This window comes from Podarcis gaigeae, assembly GCF_964106915.1.
Source record: "Podarcis gaigeae genome assembly, chromosome: 14".
Taxonomy (NCBI): domain Eukaryota; kingdom Metazoa; phylum Chordata; class Lepidosauria; order Squamata; family Lacertidae; genus Podarcis; species Podarcis gaigeae.
Window position 1 is genome coordinate 8,422,220 of NC_139690.1, and position 25,346 is coordinate 8,447,565.

The window sequence follows — 25,346 nt, forward strand, 5'->3', positions numbered from 1 at the left end:
GCGCAGGTTTGTATGCATATGGATGCATATGTGTTTGCAGCATACACACATCTGTACACACACACACATCTATATAGCTGTATTATCTGTTTTAGTAGAAAATCTCCTCCTCCCCTCCCTCCCCACGAGTTCCCTTGAATCTGTAAGGAAGACCGAAGCTTGAATTACACCTTAGTTCCAACCCAGCAAAGCGCTTAAAAGCAGGAGCAGCTGGCTATATTTGGGGGGCAAACATTCGGAGATAACAGGCACATATCAAGAGGTTTTTTTGTGGTTTTCTTTTTTTGCAAAAACAAAATTTTGGTATAAAATCAAGCGAACTGGGGAAAGCCCAGGGGAGCAGGAAGATTCCACAATACTATTGTTCTGGTGAGTTTTGGCACCGCTACCGATAGCCTGGCTGTCTCCTAACTCTTTGCTCTGGATCCGTGGAACAGCAGAAAGAATCTTGGAAAACCTGGGTAACAAAGAGGAGCAGGACGACTCGGTGGAAAACAAGGTGCAAGAGATGGAGAGGCCATTTCCCCCTCCAGGTACGCACAGACACATGTTGGAAGGAGGGTAGGGAAGATGGGAAGATGAAATGGATTGGTAGAGGAGCGATGAGGTTGCACCATGGGATATCTGCCCACCAGCTTGGTTTATCCATTAAGGACTTGTCTTGGGCCATGGAGACCTCTGTTGATCAGGGATGCTCAAAAATCTACCTAAAGGAGCACACAGGATCCTCCCAGCCTTGCGGGAGTTTTATTGCTCATTATCATTGTACACAGTAAAGTCTGGTTTCTGCAACCCTTTCAAAACAGGGGCAGAAACACATATATGGCAGGTCTGGTGCAATTGCTTAGCGCGTCGTCATAAAAATAGGTATTGATGGGAGGACACCCTCAAACTCTGTGTGTGTGTGTGTGTGTGTGAGACGCCAGCTGTGATTCCTTGGTGGTGTGATGGACCGAGTGTGATGGGACTGTCAAATACATTTTCTTACTAGATGCTCCCCCCGCCCCCCGCAAGCCCATGGCTTCCACACAACAGCAGGCAGCTCATCACAGCCCTGTTGCCATGCTAAGAGCACTGCAATGCCCATGGATGTGCCAGCCAGTCTGATGCAAGAAGGTTGGACGTACCTCTGTAGTTGGCACATCACATTCGAAATGAATGGTAAAATGGGAGGTCCCTTGTTCAGTGGGCAAGCAAACACTCTCATCATTTTGCACTCTTTGCCGAGCTTGTCTGTTGCTGCTAGAATTTCAGCAGGGCATAACAGGCCCAAAGAGCCCCACTGGCCAACCATGCAATGATGCATACAACTGAAGAACATTGAAAGTATCATGTTTGGCCTAGAAGGAGCTTAAAAAAACCCCACAGAGCTTCTGAAAGCAACAAATGCATTAGGAACAAAGTCTTGCTAATGCCCTTCCACAAAACGCAGCAGAAACTGAGTACTGACATCAAATGTTTTGCAGACCTCTGAATCCCAAGTTTTGCCATGTCCCAGTGTTGATTTCTGAATTTGCTTGCTCCCCCCCCCCCTTTAAAGTCTTAGTGGCGAGTTGACCACTAGGTGGAACTATTTGAAGTTTGCTTGCTGTTTTCTGGGGTGAGTGTTTAAAACCCAAACACAATGTCGTGGTCCTGAGGCTGGAATCCGAAGTGAAGGATGAGCACAGGTTAGGTCGGACAAGGGAGACCTGTGACCCTCCCAGATACTGTTGGACTCTAATTCCCATCATCCTCCAGCAGCACAGACAAAGGCCAGGGATGCTGTGAGCTGTAGTTCAATAGCATCTGGAGGGTGAGGGGTTATTCCCTTTCACAGCCCCTTCTCTATGTGCCATTCACTATTCCAATGAAAGCTGTGCAGGGGAAAGAATACAAGCACTTGTAGTTTCCCCCCAGTAGGGTTCAGTGCAGAGGGCGAGGTGTTATAGGGATGGAAGGGAATCTGTCAATTTCGGTTCTGTCACCTTCTCTTCTTTTCCCCAAGCTTAAGTTCAGTTCTCCATTTAGAGGCAATTTGTGATTTGTTTTTAAGTCCTCATGAAAATTCACCAGCATTTCCCCCAATAGATGCATTTTTGCCTGCTGTTTTGACTAATGCACATTTCTGCAAGCAATCTTCCCTAACATAATGCATTTTTTTATGCTGTTTTCACAAAAATATTCATTTTAATGCACAATTCTGACTAATATACAATTACAATTGTTATTCAGTTAGTTAGAGAACTGCATTGCAAAATTCAGGTAAATGTGAATTTTGAATAATAGCTGTTTTGGTTAGCATACTATTTCAGAAAATGTGAATTTGATAGCTTTGCCTTTAAATGCAAACTGAATCAAATTTCCCCTCCATCCCTAGAGAGGTGGATGTCTGTGTGTGTGTGTGTGTGTGTGTGTGTGTGAGAGAGAGAGAGAGAGAGAGAGAGAGAGAGAGAGAGAGAGAGAGAGAGTCTGAGTGAGTTTTCAGCAGAAAAACAACAAGGGACGGGGTGGAATAGGTTTAAGAAACCCCTCCACAAATTTAGTGGAAAGAGGGTCTAGAGGTATGAACCATTTCAATTCTGGCAATTTGTGAAAGTTTGGTTCAACGTATTTCATTCCCCCTCAAAGGGAGTGAATTCTCGTTTCTTCTTACTTGTATATTTTTCTGAGATCCCACGTGTAACCTCTTCAGATGTAATTGGAAATTTGGCATGTGGACACGGGATTCCAGATCTTATCAACTCAAGAGGTGACCCCTGGATTCCTGGCACCAATTTACATCAATGAGAGATCTGTTTCTCCAAAGGGAGCCAATTTTCTTATCTTTATCCTTTACATCAGCTGCACATCTACTCTCTGAGTTCTTCTTATTATTATCACATATTGATTACATTCCTTTCCCCACCCCCCAATCTTTTGCTCTGTGTAGTAAAATACTCTATAAAAGAAAGTGACTCAAAATCTATAGCTCTAAGAATACCTGGTTATCTTTTTTGCTGCTGTTGTTCTCCTTATTGTTTTTTTAAACCTCTAATCATAGTTAGCTTGAAGAAAACAAAGGAAGAAAATGGGAGTCATGTAAAAGTCTAAAAAGCACAAATGAAATAAAACCGGCTCCTCCAAACTGTGGCCAAGAGGGATGGCAGCCAGGAAATGTAGGTGAGGGGGAGAGAAGGAGAGCATCTCACAAATTGGAGGGCAGTTTCGATCGGATGGGCTCTCGTTCCCCAGTGAGCCCTATAGACCCTTTCCTCCCTTCGACAGCAGTCACGACAGCAGTCAGAGGTGGGGGGATGGCGCAACTGGCCTCAAATGCAGGTGGCGGAGGCAGTGAACCTGAGGACATCTGGCGTGGTAGAGTCACTCGCCCTGGTACAGAGCTGTATGGCTTCCCTAGAGGCCTGGTCCCTCCTCCTGCTCCCCCTCTTCCAGAGAAAGATGAGAAACTAGAAACAGATTCCCTAGAGGAGTGGGGAGAAGAGCCTCGGCTTAAAGTCTGAGCCGTTTCGTGGGGCAGAGATGGATGGGAAGCAGAGATGAACTTGAGGTCCTGGCTTAACCGTCCCGGTGGAAGCGGTGGCGGCGGCGTACTCCTGGGCTGAAGGACCTGTAGAGGTGGACTGGAGGTCTGAGGCATCAGCAGAGATCCATGGGAGCCCCTTGCCCCGGAAGGGGCACATTGCAAAGTCCTGGCTGCAGCGCATTGACTAGGAGGGCTAAGGCCTGAGGGTGGGAACAGCGGAGGAGGGGCACCGGCGGGCTGTTTCAAAGGAGACATAGAGGCAAAGGGTGACCTTTCATGGTGCAACTGAGCTACGGTCGCAGCAGGAGAAGCGGAAGGTCCTAATGCACTTGGCTGGGTTTGGCACGAGGCCGACGGGGAGCCTCCGGAGGCCTGTGCCAGCTGGCTTAAGCTGGAGGGTGGTGAGCTTGAGGAGGGAGGCAACGGAAAGTGGTTCGTCCCTCCCAGGGCTCCAGTTCCTGAGAGCTGCTGCGCCTGGCCTGGCTGGGCGGACTTGTTGCTGCAAGCGGCTTGTGTGCGGCCAAGGGGGCTGCTGGGGGAATTGGAGGATAGCTGGGGGAAGGCGGTGGATGGCGAACTAGCAGGGGCCTTCTGGAAGGGGCCAAAGCCGCTCAGGAGATTGCTGTCGGGAGCCTGCTGCTGAGCCACCCCTTCCGGGGAATCCAAAGGCCCCTGGTGCAAGAGGCCCAGGCCTACCGAGGACGGGCTCCCCAAGGGCTGCTGCTGAGTCGAGGCAGCCGACGGAGAGCCGGCCGAAGCCCGGTGGAACTGGCCCAAACCAGCCGAGGCCGTGAAGCCAGCCAGCTGCTGGATCTGGAAGGAGGACGACGAGAGGGTATCTGCCCCCGGGGTGTGCTGCTGGGATTGCGTGCTTGAAGGGGAGCCCACGATGGAAGGCCCGGCTGAAGACACCAAGGAGTGAAGTCTCCTCAGCTGCCTTGGAGTCTGGTTCGGGGCCTGCCCCAGGGAACCCAGAACAGAGACGGGCGGGCGGAAAATGGCCGTTGGGAGGCGAGGGTGGTGGGTGAGAGCTATTGCTACGGATGTGGTGGCTGCTGCGGCTTGCAAAGGGGCCTGGATCAGTGGCGTCCAGATAACCGGCGTGGGGGTCGATGCAGCAGCGGCAGCAGCCTGGACGTTATGCGCACAGTGGGCCATCTCTCGGTCGTGCTGCACGATTTGCTGGATGATCTCGTTCTCCTGGTAGTTGAAGACGCCCGAGTTGAGATCGTGCTGGACTTTGTGGAGCAGGATGGAGTTCTTCTTCCCTGTGAAGGAAGCAGAAGAAAATTAAGAACTGCAATGAGGGGCCTCCTAGAGGCCCAAACCAGAGATTGCCAACCTTTTAGGGGGTGGGGGTGGGTTGGGACCATACCTACATTGTAACCATGAGCACATCCCACCCTATTCTTCTTTCAAGACCAGTTTCAGGGAGGGGAGCAGTGGAAGAAGAGGTCATTGACTCAAGATCTGAACCCCATTCTCCCAGATCCTAGTTTAAGATTCTCACCAATATACCACATTGGCATAAAGGTAAAGGTAAAGGGACCCCTGACCATTAGGTCCAGTTGCGGACGACTCTGGGGTTGCAGCGCTCATCTCGCTCTATATGCTGAGGGAGCCAGCATACAGCTTCTGGGTGATGTGGCCAGCATGACTAAGCCACTTCTGGTGAACCAGAGCAGCACACGGAAACGCCGTTTACCTTCCCGCCAGAGCGGTACTTATTTATCTACTTGCACTTTGACGTGCTTTGGAACTGCTAGGTGGGCAGGAGCAGGGACCAAGCAATGGGAGCTCACTCTGTCGCGGGGATTTGAACCGCCGACCTTCTGATCGGCAAGTCCTAGGCTCTGTGGTTTAACCCACAGTGCCACCTGCGTCCCACACTGGCATACTTGACTACAACTCCCTTCATCCCTGATCGCTGGTCATGCTGACTGGGGGCACCAGGCTGGGGAAGGCTGGTGGCCCTTCTATCTAGGGTTTCTTTTCAGCAGGAACCCACTGGGACTCAGTTCTGGCACCTCTCAGGTGGGCTCCATTGCCATGGTAAGAGAACAAGAAAGGTGTTCACGGTGAATTCCTGGCACCTCTTTTTCTAGAAAAATAGCACTGCTTAGGTCTGATCCACTGTAGCTGCCCTTAAGTTCTTTTATTGTGTTCTTCTCCCTCCATTACATTAAGGACAAACTTGGGGAAGCATTTTCTCATTTCTTATCTGCTGCAAAACAAATGCAGCGGTGGGCAGGAGAAAGAAAGCGTTTTCATTTTGTTCCTGAGCAATGTTCCCGAAAAAGTGTGTGCTTTGTTTTAGAAAGCTGTTCGGAGTTGCACAAAGAATTTGGGCACATAGAAAAGGGAGAGGGCGAGATTTATGAGGGATAGCCAAGTCAGCTGCAACCAGCCTCAAGACCTCTCTCTCTTCCCCCCACCCCCAACAGAGCTCCAGCACATAACGCAAAGTGTGTGTGCCATTTGGGGTGGGGAATGAAGTTATCCACAACTGTATCACTTAATCGCATTTTAAGCTTGCAATTATTAGCATTTTCCAGTGATTAACAGCAGCCTTTGTGTGTCCTTCTGATTCTGTCCTGGTCATGTGCCTTTTGGCTGTGCTTTAGAAATCCAGGCAGCTACAGGCCTCCCCCACCCCAAGTCCTTTTGTATTCTTGCATTGTTCTTGGATGCCCACATCATGGAACAGCAGCAGCCCTGTGGTTCTCAAGTGGCATCGCTGGAGAGATTTGTGGAAGCTGAATTTAAAACACACACAACTCCCCTCCCCTCCCCCACTTTGGATACAGCATTGGGTTGGAATAGTGCTGCCTGCACAATTTCTATGGCGCTCTTCTGAATTCACCTGTGTTGCTTCAGCAAATAATAATAATTATTATTTATACCCCACCCTCCCCAGCCAAGACCGGGCTCAGGGCAGCTAACAACCAATAATAAAAACAAGTTGATTAAAGTACAACTTAAAAAACAAGATTTAAATACAACATTAAGATGCAGCCTCTTCACAGGAGGAGAAAGGAAAAAAGAAAGAGGGGGAGGGAATGAAAGGCCAGGCGGAACAACTCTGTCTTACAGGCCCTGCAGAAAGAAATCTGATCCTGCAGGGCCCTGGTCTCATGAGGCAGAGCGTTCCACCAGCCCAGAGCCAGTGTTGAAAAGGCCCTGGCTCTAGTTGAGGCTAATCTAATTTCCTTAAGGCCCGGGACCTCTGTTGTTGTTTAGTCGTTTAGTCGTGTCCAACTCTTTGTGACCCCATGGACCAGAGCATGCCAGGCACTCCTGTCTTCCACAGCCTCCCGCAGTTTAGTCAAACTCATGCTGGTAGCTTCGAGAACACTGTCCAACCATCTTGTCCTCTGTCATCCCCTTCTCCTTGTGCCCTCAATCTTTCCCAACATCAGGGTCTTTTCCAGGGAGTCTTCTCTTCTCATGAGGTGGCCAAAGTATTGGAGCCTCAGCTTCAGGATCTGTCCTTCCAGTGAGCACTCAGGGCTGATTTCCTTCAGAATGGATAGGTTTGATCTTCTTGCAGTCCATGAGACTCTCAAAAGTCTCCTCCAGCACCATAATTCAAAAGCATCAATTCTTCAGCGATCAGCCTTCTTGATGGTCCAGCTCTCACTTCCATACATCACTACTGGCCGGGACCTTTAGGGTGTTGCTATTTATGAACCTTAAGGCACGGCTACCTATGCAGAACATACTCAAAGCTCACCTGCTCCTGTGAAAGTGTGCAGCCCACACATCCATGCACCTTGTCCCCAATGCCACACACAAACATTCCACAGAGACAGTATGAGACCTACCTAAGCCAAATCTACCCAGCACTTCCTCTGGAACTTCTAACCATGCAGAGAATGCGTAGGAAGGGCTGTTGCTCAGTGGCAGCCACCACTGCCTCCTGCGCTGCATGAAGAAGTACTAGGTAAAATAGTGTGCTGTTGTTGCACACACATTAAGAACACAGGGAGCTGCCTTATATGGAGTCGGAGCATTGATCCATCTCATTCAGTCTTGTTTACACTGACTGGCAGCAGCTCCTCAGGGTTTCAAATGGAGGCTCTTTCATCTGCAGCAGCACAACCAGACACCACCTGCCCCACCTGCAGCAAAACATGGCTCTCCTATATCAGTCTCTACAGCCACAGCAGGCGCTGTGAGCTTCCAACAGTTTGACTTCAGTCCCAAAGGCACACTCCTCCATCACCTCCTGAGACAGATGGATGCAAAGTCAACCTGAAGATGCCAGGGACTGGACCTGGGACCTTCTGCCATGCAAAAAGGATGCTCTACCACTAAGCTGTGGCCCTTCCCCAAGAAAGCAGCTCTGAATGGTACGTATGAGTTAGGACATAGACGGATGGGTGAGAAAATGAAGGACAGCACACCCACATTTGCCATACTTAGATCCAGGAGCCAAGGAGCCTGCATTCAAAAATAATCAAAATTCTGTACCAAGGTAAAGCAAATCCTGCTTTTCAAGAAAAACTGCAAATTTGGTCAATTAGTATAGTTTTTGTCTCTTTCTATTAAAGTCAATGGGAAGAATAAAAAGCAACCCAAGGCACTGGAGTTCTACTTCCTGCCATTCCACCTGACACCAAGAAATGTTAGGCTTTGAAGATTTCACCCGACAACAGCTACATGTTTAATGGTTTTGTCTCTGCAGGGCTGGAAGCTTAAGTCTTTTGTTCATCTCTCTTGCATGGCTGAGGGGGCAAATGAGTTTGGCTTTGTTTTGTGTATTCAGATTATCTTCTCTCCTGGATTTGTTGGTGAAAGAAAGTTGAAGAACGACAAGGACTAGAAACTTGCTTTTTAAAGCATAGAAGCTGAGAACCTCTGGATGCTGAATTTTGCTTCCAGTGCTTCCTTCTACCTATGAGTTTGCAGGTAACTCAATAACCATGTGAGCCACTTACCAATTCTGTCCAGTCTGTCCAGGGCCACTGTTTCAAAAGCCCTCCTCATCATGGGATACTCCTCAAGCACCTCATTAAAGTTGTCCACCGAGAGGGAGTAGAGGCGGCAGTAAGTGTCAGCTCTCACACTCGCCGTCCGCCGGCCACGAGTCAGCAGGCAAATTTCTAGAATGACATAATAAACACCATGGCATTTATTCCTTTGGAAGTGCATTTATGTCAGGGTGCCAGCCAGCAATAAATCACAAGAAGGAAGTGAAGTTAACCCTTTATTAGAAGAAGCAAGGAAGACCTGCTTAGGGGTGCCAGACCTACTGAGTATGGCAACTCTTCTTGGTAGGTCTTGGCCCTAGGAGGCAGTTGTGGAGACTGAAGATCCCCACTTTCCAACAGCTGACTAAATCTCTTCCTCACCAAGTCCTTCTCAAACAATCCGAGACTCCACTGACACAGCTGTCTCTGCTCCTCACTCTTCACACCTCTTCTGGTTCTGGGAGAAAAGGGAGGAGGGGAGATTGTTGCAGCAGGAGGGGGAGACTCCCATGACTCTTCGCCAGCCTAACTCATCTCTGCCTCTTGGTCTTCCTCCTCTCCTGCTTCAGCTTCTGCCTCTGATTCTGAACTTCCCTCTGCCACAGACTCTCCCTGCTCACTAAGGCCTGTTAGCCCTTCAGCTTCCGACACCTCCTCTTCCCAGTCTTCTGCCTCTGACCACTCACCATCATTCCACCACCAATGCCCTGGTTCTGAGCCTTCTTCCCTTGGGGGTTTCCCAGATGGCGCCTCCCACCATTCTTCTGTGCCCAGTAATTCAGAATTGCAGCAAGAGGGTCCCTATTCTCCAAAACCCACTGAATGGGTGGTCTTTCTCAGACCCAGAGCCATATTCTCTTCTGGACAATATTCTGGAGGGTGTATATCACTGATAAGCAGGGCAAGAAGCAAAATAAGGGGGGCAGTAGGATAGATTCCACACACATTCATGCACTCCTCCACCTAGGCAAGCAAGCAACAGGGGTCATCAGAGTGCAAAGACACATTCCAGCGAGGCAAAGGGAGGGTGCAAGTCAGTACAGTGGTACCTCGGGTTAAGTACTTAATTCGTTCCAGAGGTCCATTCTTAACCTGAAACTGTTCCTAACCTGAAGCACCACTTTAGCAAATGGGGCCTCCCGCTGGCGCCACTGCACGATTTCTGTTCTCATCCTGAAGCAAAGTTCTTAACCCGAGGTACTATTTATGGGTTAGCGGAGTCTGTAACCTGAAGCGTCTGTAACCTGAGGTACCACTGTATCAGTAAGGGGTGTGGCCTGGAGAGAGGGGTGTGGCTAGAGAGGGGTATGGCCTGGGGAGAGCCCTGAGATGCAGATAATGAGCCCTAGAGCAGGGGTAGGCAACCTAAGGCCCAGGGGCTGGATGCGGCCCAATCGCCTTCTCAGTCTGGCCTGCGGACAGTCCAGGAATCAGTGTGTTTTTACATGAGTAGAATGTGTGCTTTTATTTAAAATGCATCTCTGGGTTATTTGTGGGGACTGCCTAGTGTTTTTACATGAGTACAGTGGTACCTCAGGTTAAGTACTTAATTCGTTCCGGAGGTCCGTTCTTAACCTGAAACTGTTCTTAACCTGTTCTGAACCGCCAGAGCACAATTTCTGTTCTCATCCTGAAGCAAAGTTCTTAACCCGAGGTACTATTTCTGGGTTAGTGGAGTCTGTAACCTGAAGTGTATGTAACCCGAGGTACCACTGTAGAATGTGTGCTTTTATTTAAAATGCGTTTCTGGGTTATTTGTGGGGCATAGGGATTCATTCATATATATTTTTTCAAAATATAGTCCGGCCCATTTTCATCCCCCCCCCCCCAAATATAGTCCGACCCACCACATGGTCTGAGGGATGGTGGACCGGCCCACGGCTGAAAAAGGTTGCTGACCCCTGGACTAGAGGGTCACAGCTTGCCCCTGGAACCTTGACCAGAGCAGGTTACTGTGAGTTTATGTCATGGTGCTGTTAGGCCAGGAATGTCCTAAAGAATGTGAAGAATTAACTCTTTATCGTCAAAGGTACACATACAAGTTAGGGAAAGGCATGTTCATCAGTCCTATGTCTCTCATTACTCCTAGGTGAGACAGAAACTGAAACGGAGAAGCCCCGCCCCCATCTTATGTATCTCCCCCACCCAAGCTGTGAGCAAGCGGGCAGAGACAGTGCCTGCGTGTAACCTGCTTCTGCTTCTCCCTCTTCAATCCTCTCCTGGTCCTGGGAGACAGTGGAGCAGGAGGGGGGCAGGAGAAGGGGGTGTAGAAGCCCTTGACTCTGCACAAACCTGATCTCTCTCCCTCCACCTGCACCTGTTTTTCCGTCTCCCATCCTGCAACTTCTCCTGCCCCTGACTCTAGTCTCCCAACCACTACAGGCTCCTCTGGATCAGGGATAATTAATAATAATAATAATAATAATAATAATAATAATAATTTCATTATTTATACCCTGCCCATCTGGACAGGCCTCCCCAGCCACTCTGGGCGATCCCCAACAGAATATTAAAAATAGGATCAAAATCAAACTTTAAAAACTTCCTTAAACAGGGTTGCCTTCAGATGTCTTCTAAAAGTCAGTTGTTTATTTCCTTGACATCTGATGGGAGGGGATTCCACAGGGCAGGTGCCACCACCGAGAAGGCCCTCTGCCTGGTTCCCTGTAACCTCACTTCTCACAATAAGGGAACTGCCAGAAGGCCCTTGGCGCTGGACCTCAGTGGCCGGGCAGAACGACGCAGGTGGAGACGCTCCTTCAGGTATACTGGGCACCTTCAGGTATACTTTAGGGTTTTAAAGGTCAGCAACAACACTTTGAATTGTGCTCAGAAACGTACTGGGATCCCTTCTTCAGTCAGTCTCCAACCCAGCTTCTCCCGGTGCCCCCTCCCCAGTAACCAGCCACCACTCCTCAGTGTGCAGCCAGTCCCTGACATCTTATCACACCTGTTTTGAGCTGCATATTCATATACCGTATTTTTCGCTCTATAAGACACACTTTTTCCCTCCTAAAAAGTGAGGGGAAGTGTGTGTGCGTCTTATGGAGCGAATGCAGGCTGTGCAGCGATCCCTTTTGCTGTTCTGGCTTCTGGGATAGCCACGCAAAGCCTCTTCAGCGCAGAAGGAGCGATTTTCCCAATGCGCTGAAGAGGCTTTGTGTTGCTTTTGCTGAAGCTTTGCGTTGCTTTCTTCAACAACATTTGATTCAGAATATTTTTTTTCTTGTTTTCCTCCTCTAAAAACTAGGTTTCTTATGGTCAGGTGCGTCTTATAGAGCGAAAAATACGGTACATAGTGATGATAGATACGGAATTGTTATACTTGTTCTAAATGTCTGGCTAGAACATTCGCTAGTGCATCCAATTTCGTTGCACTTGTGCAATGTTGCACTTGTGTAATGACAATAAAGAATCTATCTATTTAGTAATGCCTTCTCTGTATTTTCCTATACTCACCAGTGCTGTATAATCTCTCCCCACCCCCCTCGATTCAGTGAAGTATATAATCACACTCCTTTTTTTGGTTCTTTTGCTTATAGGGTGAACTCTCTATCTGGTAATTTCCTCACTGTTCTCACCTTTCTCCTACATAGTAATTCATTCATCTAATTAGCCACTTGGGTTCTGCTATCAAGCATCGTTCCAGGCATGGCTAGTTCATTCAGCGCATGCTAATCACCTCTGCTACACAAGTGGGAACAGAAGGTCATGACACATCTTGCCAAAGCCAAGTCCCTCTGGGGCCGAGGGCTGACGGTGTTTGATCTGACTTACGACCTCATGATCAGAGCAGGTTACGATTGCTTGTCCTGGTGGCACTTGTGACCCCCCCTCCAAACCTGACGCCAGGTAGGGATGGAGGAGGAATTCAATCTCGTCCTGCATTTTAATGAGGAAGAACCCAATTTGCATTTTGCAAAGCAACAGGTAAAAAAAACTGGTATCCTTCGAAGTTCACCAAATTTCTCCATTTTTCGCAATGGAGATCTTCAACCCAGCAACGTGTGCAAAAATTCATATATTGGAGGAATGTGTGTGTAGAAATGGATACCTATAAAATTTGGCAACTCTTGGCTTACTCAAACCGGCAGGGTCTTTGGCAAATGATTCTTCCCTGATCCTTTTCAACTGCAGATGGACAAGACTGAGCTTGAGACTTTCTATTTACCAAGTGTGTGCTCAACTAAAACTAGCTTTTATGGCTTGGGTTTTGGCCAAAAGAAATTCCACAAAAGCTCATCTACTCCTCCCTTTTTGAGCCATGAATCCTTCCTTTCTTTTCTACACAATTTCAATATGACACGTGGCCCTTTCAAACTCAGGTCAAAGTGAAACTGGCTTCACAGTTAAACTCATCTTCAGAATTGGATTTTCCAATATGGCATAGCAAGCTCAATCCAGGAAGCTGATGGTCATACACAATAGCAAGCGAGACAGAAGGAGGTCTGTATATGTGAGTTTGTGTGTCCATCAGTGTGAAGGAGAGAGGAGGGAGAGGAATTTGTGCCTGGCATGGAAGGATGAGCATGATCCCATAGCCCAGCCTTCCCTAACCTGATGTCCTTCATGTTCACCTGCCATCATGCCTGACCATTGGCAGGCTTAGCTGGAGCTGATGGGAATATCTCTATTGATCAACAACACCTTGAGGGCATCAAGCTGGAGAAAGCTGCTTTCAGTCTCTTTCCATCTTTCCAGATAAGGAATTTGATTTCACTTGTAGTGTAACACTTACCATGGACAATATGGACTGATATAAAAGTTAGAGTTTGGAAGAAGATGCAGTTTAAAATATTTAAATTAGGACTCCAGGTAAGGGGGATGGAGACCTGAGATTCAGATAAATCTCTGTATGTTGATATGTATTTGGATTTTTAAAACTTTATTGGAAAAATCAAATAAAAATGGTTTTAAAAAAAAGAGAGAGAAAGCTGCTTTCTCATGGTCCGATTCCTAGCTCCAATGTTACACCCAGGGAGGGGGGGGTGGAGAGCCCATAGCTGTCAACCTTCCCTTTTTTGCGGGGAATTCCCTTATTCCAGCGCCGTTTACCACTGCTATCCCGGATTGTTAGATATCCCGTAGACTGTCCCCAGGACAGGTGAGGCTGCTGATCCCTTATTTTCAAATCTGAAAGTTGACAGCCATGGAAGAGCCCTCCAAATGTTACTGGTCTACAAGTTCCATTAGCTCCAGCCAGCATAAGCAATGGTGAGGAGTGATGGGAGATGGGGTCCAGCAATATTTTGAAGACTACAGGTTTCCCATCGCTGTCTTAACCAGGACATTTAGGAAAATCAGCCTAAGGCTTATGCCAGTTAAGGATCTGACCTTTCTAGCACCAGGACTGAGCTGCACAGAAATAAAATCTGTGCCGTGTTGGGTCACAGCCAGCACTGAGTTTCCAAGGCTACCTTTCTAGAGATCTCTAAATATGATAAGTTCTTTGAGCCACAGCTACTTTTATAGGCTGATGGTTTTTGCTGGATTAACTGCCGCAGCTTTCAGTCAAGGAATAGCAGGAATGGTACTTTTGGGAAGATGCATGAAATTATGCGGTGCAGTTCCTGGGGAGCCTGGGGAAGAAATCATGACAGTCTACCACAGACAGGATGAATTGCTTATGACACCTCCTGTTAGGTTTATAGGTTTGGGCTCTTAATGTAATCCCTGCTAGCACCACTAGGGGGTGCTATGTGTCCCACACAGATGCTTCTCCCACAAAAGCAGTGTATATATGTAAAAAGTTAGAGATAAACCCACTGGCTTGGCTGTTATATTTTATGTTATTTACCGTTTGATTCTGGGTGTTTTTGGTATGGAGATAATAATTCAAATCTAGTGAAACAAATGATTAGGGGGGAAATGGGATTTATGGATAAGCTCACAGCATTATGCAGTGCATTTTTAAACATGCATTGGTATTATAAAGGCGAGGGCCTGTTGTTCAGTATATTCAAAATGAATTTGGGTATAAATGACTTAGGAGTTTATATCCAACATTCTCTGTTCACTAATGCAAGAATTATTGTGCTGGAAGACTGGTGAGTTTTAATGTTGCACAACAGAGGACACCAATGCAACAGTTGTGCTAGTGAAAATTTGTTGTGCAACAGATTCTGCAAACTGTTGGGCAACAAAGTAAACTGCTTGTGCATTCTTTTTGCACAACAGTGTTCTGCTGGTGCAAAATGTTTCTGCTAAGCGACTTTAACTTAGGGCTCCATTGGATGCAACTCTGTGACACTACATTTAAAGGTAAAGGTAAAGGGACCCCTGACCATTAGGTCCAGTCATGACCGACTCTGTGGTTACGGCGCTCATCTTGCTTTATTGGCCGAAGAAGCCGGCATACAGCTTCCGGGTCATGTGGCCAGCATGACTAAGCTGCTTCTGGCGAACCAGAGTAGCGCACGGAAACGCCGTTTACCTTCCCGCTGGAGTGGTACCTATTTATCTACTTGCACTTTGACATGCTTTCGAACTGCTAGGTTGGCAGGAGCAGGAACTGAGCAACAGGAGCTCACCCCATCGCGGGGATTTGAACCGCCGACCTTCTGATCGGCAAGTCCTAGGCTCTGTGGTTTAACTCACAGCGCCACCCGCATCCCTAAACACTACATTTACGAAGCTATAAAATCCATACAGGGCAGGCCTTGCTTACCTCCAAAGTAGGAACCATCAGCCAGCTTGGTCTCTTTGTTGCCTTTGGTGAGCACACTCACCACCCCGTGCTGGATAAAATACATCTTCTTTCCGATCGTCCCCTCCCGGATGATGTAGTCGCCCGGCTGGAACACCTCAAAACGCAGCTTGGTCAGCATGGATGTCACAAAATTGGGGTCTGCGTTGGCAAACAGAGGCATGGAGGCCACAAGTTTCCGGCAGTTGAAGTTGATGATCTCCTGGTCATGAGAGAGGGGGAGGGAATTCAGTAAGCGGTTGTGGTTTTATTTGCTTGTTTAAACCAGGGATGGGGAGTCTCAGGCCTGGGAGCCTAATGTGGCCCTCCAGACCTCTCAGACAGGCCCTTAAAACTCTTCCGAGGCTGCACCCACTCTCCCCATCCAGAAAAAAGGAGATACAGTGGTACCTCAGTTTTTGAGCATCTCGGAAGCCAAATGTTCCGGTTTTTGAACACCGAAAACCTGGAAGTAAATGCTTTCATTTTCGAATGTGCCTCAGAGGTCGAACGGCTTCCACTGTGTGTTTTTCAGTTTTCTCAATTGAAATCGAAATTCTCCCTTTGTGCCTCGGTTTCTGAACATTTTGGAAGCTGAACGGTCTTCTGGGATGGATTATGTTCAAAAACTGAGGTAGCACTGTACACTTCTTATTTGAAAGCTTTTGGGGTTTTTCCTTCCCCCTATGTGGACATTCACAGATTTAACCAATCAGCAGGTTAATCAACTTAACACAAAGCTGCGAGTTGATTAATCTGTTGACCTCTTGCTACGTTTTCTTTAATAGAGTGACACAGGCCTAACTCTTTAGTGTTCTGGACACACTCTTCATTCCCCAATGGGGTCCCCCCCCTTGTTGCGTAACCCCTCAGTCAGATGCCGGCTGCCCCTCTCCTATACAACTCACCTCCCTCAATGGCTCACTCAGCTCTCCCAGGATGCTCTCCTCGTCAAACATTTTGCCCTGGTAGCGATGTTCGTAGTAGTCGTGGATCCTCTGGCGCATCTCAGCTGGGAGCTTGTGGAAGGACATGTACTGCTCCACTTGCTTGTACTGGGTGGGAGGAAAACAGGAAGGGAAGAGGCTTTTAACTGGAGTGTCGAAATGGGCCAGGGCATATTAGACACACACACCCCTCTCCTGGGACTGCAGGAAGCCATCGCATAGAGTGTCAGAAGCTGTTTCAGAAAGAGTTAGGTCAAATTGGTCCAGCATCCCAGAAACCTAGTGCCAGCCTTGCCCACGCATATTCAGATGTAAGTCCCACTGTGTCCAGTGAAGGTCTGGATTGCGGCCTTGACTGACTTTTATAGGCTTGGCATAAAGAGGCTGAAACCCAGAGTGACCAATATAATAATAATAATAATAATAATAATAATAATTTATACCCCACCCATCTGGCTGGGCTTCCCCAGCCACTCTGGGTGGCTTCCAAAAAAATATTAATAGGGAAGGAGCCACTACCGAGAAGGCCCTCTGCCTCATTTCTCGCAGGGAGGGAACCACCAGAACCTCAGTGTCCGGGTAGAATGATGGGGATGGAGACGCTCCTTCAGATATACTGGACCTAATGACCTAATCTAATGATGCACACTCACAATTTTTTAACAAACACATCCCTAAAGGCAAAGAGAGGGAAATGGGGACTGTGAGTAATTTAAGAAGACCACCCAGGACCAGATCATTAGTGACGATTCCTGGTAAAACCAACAAAGAGGCAAGTTGAAGACTATCAGATGCATAGAATAATCCACCAAGAGTGGTGGTGGTGGACTTGTAAACAGCGACTTCAGAAAGGAACTGGGGGTTGGGGAAGATAAGGGAAATGCCATCAGAGCCAGAATGTATGCAAGACAAAGGCCAATGATAAGCCCAGAGGCTCCAGTGTTGGACTGCAACTCATCAAGAAGTTCAACTCCATGCATCTGGGCCTGAATACAGAAAATGGTTTCCTTTCCCACCAAATGTGTTAATTAACTCAGCGCTGCCAAGCCGATCGTTTCAATAACTACCATTGCTCAATTATAGTTCATTAACAAAACAGATAATTTTTTATGTCACAAAACATTTCGGCTTCCAATTGCTTTGAAATGAAATCTGAGGATTATACTTCATATATTTGTGAAGTGGACTCAAGCTGAGGCTCCTTCTTGACTGTCCGGAAATTCTTCCTGATAAATATTTATGGGCAGTTGGTTGTTTTAGTACCCAATGAATTGTTGCTATGGTTGCTATTATTATTATTATTATTATTATTATTATTATTATTATTATTATTATTATTAACATATATCATAGAAGAGGATAAGGAGAGTCTGAGGGATCAAGCCAATAGCTCCTCTAGTCCAACTACCGTATTTTTCGCTCTATAAGACGCACCAGACCACAAAACACACCTAGTTTTTGGAGGAGGAAAACAAGAAAAAATATATATTTTGAATCTCAGAGGCCAGAACAGCAAGAGGGATCGCTGCGCAGTGAAAGCAGAAATCCCTCTTGCTGTTGTGGCTTCTGGGATAGCTGCGCAGCCTGCATTCGCTCCATAAGACGCATACACATTTCCCTTTACTTTTTAGGAGGGAAAGAGTGAGTCTTATAGAGCAAAAAATACGGTAGATCTGCAAGCAGGATCTGAGAGCAACAGTACTCTGCCCACTTGCTGTTTTCAGCAACTGGTATTCAAGAGGAGCAATGCCAACCACTGATGAAGCTGGAACATTGTCATCATAGCTACTGGCCATGGATAGCTTGATCCTTCAAAAATTTGCCTAGTCCTCTTTTGATACCATCTGAGTTGGTGGCCACCATTGCCTCTTGAAGAAGCAAATTCCATAGTCCAACTATGCGCTGCATTTCTCTGCCCCGAGTCTTCCAACATTCAATTTTGTTCAGTGTCCACTAGTTCTTCTGAAAGAGGAAGGATAAAAAAACTTTTACCTTTCCACTTTCTCCATGCCAGGCATGGTTTTCTAAACTCTTACTTGGCTTTTCTCTGAACTAAGAAGTCCCCAAAGGGAGCGAGGGGACGAAACACCTCTTATTTACAGACGAGAAGAGAACCCCTAAGGTTGGACATCATCTTGAATTTTCTTCCCTTCATTGAGCTAAAACTAAAACCCATTTTGGGGACAAATCTGCCCACAGCCCTTCTCTTGACCTTCTAGAATATGTTCGCTTAGTTGGGAAGGACACATGTCGAATGCATTCTTTCTGATCTGTTAACGGTGGAGATGTTGGGGAATGCCGGTGGGAAGCCACATAGAGTTTTGAGCTTGTTAATAAAATAAGTATTTATTAGACCCATGGAACAATGCACAATTATTAAATTGCATACTTGAAAATGTAGCACATGAAAAGACACACACCCCGTGGACCTGTTTCGTGTCCCCCCGCGCCATCATTTCCTGCCCTGGAATGAGGCCTCTGTGCAGGGTAGGATTTCTAAAAAGCCAAGGCAAATCACAAATCTGCCTGGAAGTCATGACCTCAGAACACCTCTTCTCAGCTATGTGGAGGCTAGTTATAACTGCACAGTGGTGCAGGAGAGGCACTTTGCACATGCCCAAGGGCACACTTGCAGAACAGATCTCTGTATGACTAATTAAGAGCATTACCCAGAAAAGACTCATTAGAATGGATGTAGCTTATTACCACATCCCATGGCCCAGGGTTGAACCCTAGCTTGAAAAAGAAGAATTCTAATGCATGACACATCCTGGCTTGGATTAAACTCTACCAGTGTTTTCAGTGTTGCATTTTCATGCATTTTAAAGACCCATCTGTCTTTCATACGAACATAGGAAGCTGTCTTATAATGAGTCATACCGTTGGTACATCTACTGTAGAGCTGTCTGCACTGGCTGGCAGCAGCTCTTCGGGGTTTCAAACCAGGCACCTGTGATGTTAACATATGAGAGTGCTGGAGGGGAAATAGTTAAACAGGTTACCCAATCAGGACCCAGGGGGTGGAGTCAGAGGGACTATAAAACCAGCTCTGGGAGGGGCGAAGGGAGGAGTTCGTTGGGAGGTGGTTGGTTGGTTGGAGTGGGAGTGAATTGGGAGAGAGGCTGGGGGTAGGTTGAGTTAGTGTAGCGAAATAAGCTGAGTCAGGAACAGTTAGGAGCTAGGAAAACAAGTAAATATCTGAGAGGTGGTTTAGTGAGGGAGAGCAGGTAGCAAAAGTTATAGGTCTGGATAGGCACCCCATGATTGTAATTGACCAATACCGTTTATGAAACCACACACTTGTTAAACTGCAATAAATAAACAGATGTTTATGTTCCAATTTAAACCTGACTGGACTCAGTATTGTACCAGGTAGGGCCTGGGTGGTGGCAGCGAGAAATAAAGTGGTGGCACAGGGATCAATAGACGGTGAAACATCCGGGGACCCTGTGTGTTCGCCACAGCATCTCCTCCAGCCCTACCTGGGGATTCAACCTGAGGCTGTTTGCATGCAGAACAGATGCTCTAACCCAGCCCTTCTCAACCTGTGGGTCCCCAGATGTTGTTGAACTACAACTCCCATCACCCCTAGCTAGCAAGGCCAGAGCTCAGGGATGATAGGAGTTGTAGTCCAACAACATCTGGGGACCCACAGGTTGAGAACCGCTGCTCTAACCCAAGCTAACAACCTGCCTCCTTTCAAACACAGCCCTTCAATTACAGCAATGAAGGGTCAAACTATATGTTCCACATACTTTTCCCTACTCCAGAAGCAGCCACAGACACTAAGTTCTTGAATAAGGCATTGCAAGTGAAAGGAGAAGAAGGGGCAGCTTAATCTTTTCCAGGAGGTTGGCTTCTCCCCCCCCCCAACCTCTGGGGAAAAGATACAGGACCCTGTGACTTTGCCCCCCCCCCCATTGGAGAAAAGCAGTTGTGGGTTCAGAAAGGAAAATGACTGGCAGCAAAAGTGTTAAATCAAAGTGCTCCTTAGCCAAACTTCTGTCATAAATGAAACCAAAAAGAAAGGTCAAGGGATATAGCTGCATGGAATTCTATGTAGCACACAGTGCCAAATTTGTGTATAAGCGAAACAAGCTATAGCTTAGGACCCCACTCTCTTGGGGGCTTCCAAAAAATTAAAGGGGAAAAAACTGGATGTACTTTGATAAAATACATATTTTGTTATGTACAAATGGCTTTAAATACCCATTAGGTCCATAAATGACCATATAGCATATATTCAACACAAAAACAGCGACAAATTGTTGTTGACAAAGGACAGCTGGACATATAAAGGGCCCCATTACCTTCAGTAGCTAAGGCCCTCATCAAACCTAAATCCGGCCCTTCTGCGAATTTTGCAATGTAGTTCCACAGCCAAGTCATGTGTACAAAAATGCACACACCAGGGTAAAGTGAGAAGAAACATGCATGTAACGTGAATGACAGTCAAACATTAACTTGCTTCCAAATGCACTGGGCAACTTAATTTTAAAAGGCTTGCTCTTGGCACCTGCTTTAGGATCACCTCCTTTGAGGTTAGTTAATTGGTTACGTCATAGATTGTTAGTGAAGAAGACCGCAAGGTCGGACCCCAACCCCAACAAAATAATCTGTGGCATTGGGAGTGTGAGGACTTGCAGGTGAAAATTGTGCATTTGTGTATGCTCTTACCCTGCACCTGGCACCCTCCAGAGGTTGCTGAACTACATCTCCCATCATCTGTGACACTGGCAGTGCTGGCTGGGATTGATAGGCCATGGAGTCCAACAATACCTGGAAGGCCACAGGTTCCCTTCCCTGTTCTACATGGCAATGCACTGTCTCTTTCCGCTGTCCAACCAGGACCAGGACTAGTGATGGGCAAGTGGCCTGGCAGTTGCCATTGCTGCCATCAGCTGGATGTTTCAAGAGTTCCTTGCAAATTCTCAGAATCCCTCAAAGGCTGCTCCATTCTCTCCCCTGGCTGCTATCCCAGAAACAAACAAACAAACAAACAAACAAACAAACAAACAAACAAACACAAAAGGAAAACCTCACTAAATGGAATGGGGCTAAGGTAGGAGAATGCAGGAGTTGCAGGCCAAGAGATGTGGAGGGTACCAAGTTGATGAACTTTGCTGTGATTTAGCAATGGGGGATTTGTGGCCTTCCAGGTGCAAAATTCCTTGTGAAAATTCACCAGCGATTTTGTGTGAATTTATCCTAATCGACCCTTTTTTATGTGCAGTTTCTGCTGCTGCGCACACATTTTCGCAAGCAATCTCTCTCAATCCAACGCATTTTTGTATGTTATTTTTAGCAATATCTTCTTTTCCACGAAGCCTTGCATATGTGTATTCGTACACCTTACTTGGCCACAGAGATGCATTGCCAATTTGGGAGTGCAAATTTCAAAGGGGCTGCGTTTCAGCTCACATATTGTTTCAGAAAGTGCAGATTTGAAAGATTCAGCTTTAAATGCAAAGGGAATCACATTTCTCCATCCCTCTACACTGTTCCCTGCAAACACGAGTGTCACTCATTTGCTGCTGGGATGGCCTGTTCTAGCATGCCTTGCATGATAACCACCTGATGAAGCCAAAGATCAGGGAGGACGGCTTAATGTATTCAAGGAGGCAGAGTGGGTGCTGATGGGGTTTCCTGGAACTTCGCTGCCTCTTGTCTCGAGACGCCCACAGCTAAGATGGTCGAGAATATTCATGAGTGCTACCACTAATGACCCAAGTCAAATGGTTCACCTGCGTTCTTAGTGGCTGGAAATCAATTACACTGCTATTAACTAATGGCTCTCTGTTGTAAGAGCACCTCACAATGCTTAACATTGTTCTCTGTATTGGATGTGCCTCTCTCAGGAAAAAGCAATATGGCCTCCTGTCAGCTGCCTAGATACCGTTTTACGGGCATCTCTAAAACTACAACATTGTCTCTCCAAATAGCAAACTGGGACACTAGGGTATTGCTAGCTACTTAAAAGTACTTAGGACTATGGTTGTTGAAGCAATTTGATTGAGTTTGCATTTAAAAGCAAATCTGCATATACACACTTCCTGAAACAATACAAATTTTGCAATGCAGTTCTGCAGCCAAGTCATGTGTACAAAAATGCACACACCAGGGTAAAGTGAGGAGAAACATGCATATATTGGTGAAAGCAGCCTACAAAAATGCCTTATATTAGGGGAATACTGCTTTGCAAAAAAGGTGTGGCTTAGGAGAAATTCACACTAAAACACTGATGAATTTTCATGAGGATGTTTTAAATCAATCAATCAATCAATCAATCAATCACAAACTGAATTTAAGATTGGAAAAAAGAGAAAAAGAGAGAAACCAAACCAATAGATTGACCTATCCCTAGTGTGAAGGCATATTTTCATCTCTGAACTTGATTCCGGAGAACAGATAAAGAAAGAGCTTTAAAAAATACATCGAAAAAACTTGACAGTATCAGAACCTTGTACCAGGTAAATGCCATAATTCTTCCTGTTGCCTCTTCCTTGTACACATAGGGCAGTCTCCTGCAGATGTTCAAATGAGGGTGACAGAACAGTTCTGTGAATATTTCCCACTCCAGAGTGGGACAAGGCTAGCCAATGGAGCTGGAGTCCTAAACACCTCAGGACTCCAACTCCCATCAACCCTGTCCATAGGCCAAGCTGACTGGGACTGATGGGAGCTGAAATCCAACAACATCTGGAGAGCACTGCATTGGCTAGCCTTGCCCTAGGAGCATCACATATTTTGCTCATTGTCCTGCCTTGCATTCTTGGCCAAAGCTGAAGAGCTCAGCTATGGCAGCAGATGGAGAGGAGAGGATGGGGCTTCAGATAAGATGGCTTGATGAAGAACACACATTTAAGAAGTTCATTTACTCTAACCTTCCCCAAAGTGATGCCCTCCAAATCTTTTGGACTACAACTTCCATCAGCCTCAGTCAGCTTACACAGAAAATTTGACATTCCATGAAGCAAGTGGTATGGCTAGTTTTGAACTCTTCTCCCTGAGATACTTTTGGTCTACAGTTTTTTAAACGAGGGCAGAAGTTCACAATGTGACCTTCCACTTGCAGAAATAAAGAAATAGCACAGTCAAGGAAGGGCTTACCATGTGATCTTTCTGAATGTGCATTTTAGCTCTAAGATACCCAGAGAACAACTCCCAGGCAACTCATCACTGCTGTTTCCAGCAGGGACAAGATGATGCAAAGATGACTTTTTAACACCCCTTCTTTTTTCTGTTTCACATGCTCTGCACCAGACCTTCTCAGTCTGGTGCCCTCCAGATGCAGTTGAACCAAAAGTCCTGCCATCTCTGACCACTGGTGGTGCTGGCCATTGCAGAATGGAGTTGTAATCCAAAACATCTACTGTGCACCTGGTTGGGGAAAGCTCTGTTTGGTCCACTCAGCTGCAAACCTTTTGAAGCCACACTGTTCTGCTTAAAATATCCTTGGATGCATACATGTTCCTAAACTGAATGGTTGGGACTGTAAATCACCCAGTGTCCTCATTTCAAACAAGGCTATTCAGAGTCCTAGCAAGGCCGGCTGGAAGTAAATATTCATGAGGTGTAGGCCATCCATTGCCCCATTGTCTCCCACAGGAAATTGAATAATCTCTCTTCTCGGTGGCTATATTTCTTCAGACACCCTGGGGAAATAACATTTCTTTGAAACGCATCCAAAGATACGTCTCGTGAGACACCGTTCGATGGATCTGCTTATGCCTGAAAGATATCCTGACACAATGGGGTTGGATCCATGCAGGGCTATGTTAGCATAACGTTCCTGTTCTCAGGTGTTTGCTTTTCATTAAAACCCACCCTCCTCCTCCTTCCTCTTCCCTTGAGATCTGTCGCCTAGGAATCCATCCATCACCATATTGACCTGGATCAAGCCAGAAAGGCAAGCTCTACAGCTGACTTCAAAATTGGTTCAAACTTTTAAGGAAACACTCACCTAATATGATTCACATAAGGTAAAGTTAAAGGGACCCCTGACCATTAGGTCCAGTCGTGACCGACTCTGGGGTTGCGGCGCTCATCTCGCTTTATTGGCCGAGGGAGCCGGCGTACAGCTTCTGGGTTATGTGGCCAGCAGGACTAAGCCGCTTCTGGCGAACCAGAGCAGCGCATGGAAATGCCGTCTACCTTCCCGCTGGAGCGGTACCTATTTATCTACTTGCACTTTGACGTGCTTTCGAACTGCTAGGTTGGCAGGAGCTGGGACCGAGCAACGGGAGCTCACCCCGTCACGGGGATTCAAACCGCTGACCTTCTGATCAGCAAGTTCTAGGCTCTGTGGTTTAACCCACAGCGCCACCCGCATCCCATGATTCACATAGCTTTTTCCTATTCACAGTGCTATTCCTTTACTTAAGGACACTCTGGGTGGGATTCGACATAAAGTTAAGTGGGCTATGCATGTGTAGAACGAGATCAGCTTATGCAACATGACATTTCCCCTCTCCCCTCCTCCTGTACACCTCCTAAACTTATTTGGGCTTTACCTCAAACCTCCAGAGCAGATTTAGGGGGCACGGGGTGGGATGTGTGTGACATAACGAAAAGGTCCCATTGTGTGAACAGACTTTGCTCCACGCATGAAACAACTTTGTTGTATCCTACCCAAATGGTCACTATTCAGGGGTGGGATTTAATCAACTATCAGCAATCTCAGGTTGCCCAATAGCAGTTGACTTCTAGCTCTTGGGCAAGGAACCCACTTTCCTCTCTCCCCCTGATGTCGATAAGGAAAGTGATAGAGAAATGTGCTGGGAAGTGTAGGGTAACTTTTGCTCAATGCAACATTGTCTAACCTCCCCACAAACATCAGAACAATCATAACGTTTTGTAAACAAATCATGACCAGATGCTCAGTAAACAGATCATCTGGAAGCAGCCTTATTACCCTGATAATTGTACTGTAGTACCTTGGGTTAAGTACTTAATTCGTTCTGGAGGTCCGTACTTAACCTGAAACTGTTCTTAACCTGAAGCACCACTTTAGCTAATGGGGCCTCCCGCTGCTGCCGCGCCACCGGAGCACGATTTCTGTTCTCATCCTGAAGCAAAGTTCTTAACCTGAAGCACTATTTCTGGGTTAGTGGAGTCTGTAACCTGAAGCGTGTGTAACCTGAAGTGTATGTAACCCGAGGTACCACTGTATTGTTTTGGTCATTTTGTAAACCACTTTGAGGTTTTTTACAATCAGGCGGTGCATGCATTTTATG

At 46.7% G+C, this 25,346-nt stretch overlaps 1 protein-coding gene across 2 annotated transcripts in view; it reads right to left on the bottom strand.

Annotated features, from left to right (window-relative positions):
• Positions 1-3,050: 3,050 nt before the first annotated feature.
• HCN4 (hyperpolarization activated cyclic nucleotide gated potassium channel 4) overlaps positions 3,051-25,346 on the bottom strand; it is a 132,911-nt gene continuing 110,615 nt past the window's right edge. For both annotated transcript variants that reach the window (XM_083712491.1, XM_083712490.1), the window contains 4 exons: positions 16,072-16,218; positions 15,146-15,386; positions 8,446-8,610; positions 3,051-4,773 (listed from right to left, as the gene is read on the bottom strand). In XM_083712491.1, the coding sequence (XP_083568617.1) occupies positions 3,167-4,773; positions 8,446-8,610; positions 15,146-15,386; positions 16,072-16,218 (2,160 nt within the window). In that variant the 3' untranslated portion in view covers positions 3,051-3,166. The remainder of the gene's footprint in view (positions 4,774-8,445; positions 8,611-15,145; positions 15,387-16,071; positions 16,219-25,346) is intronic.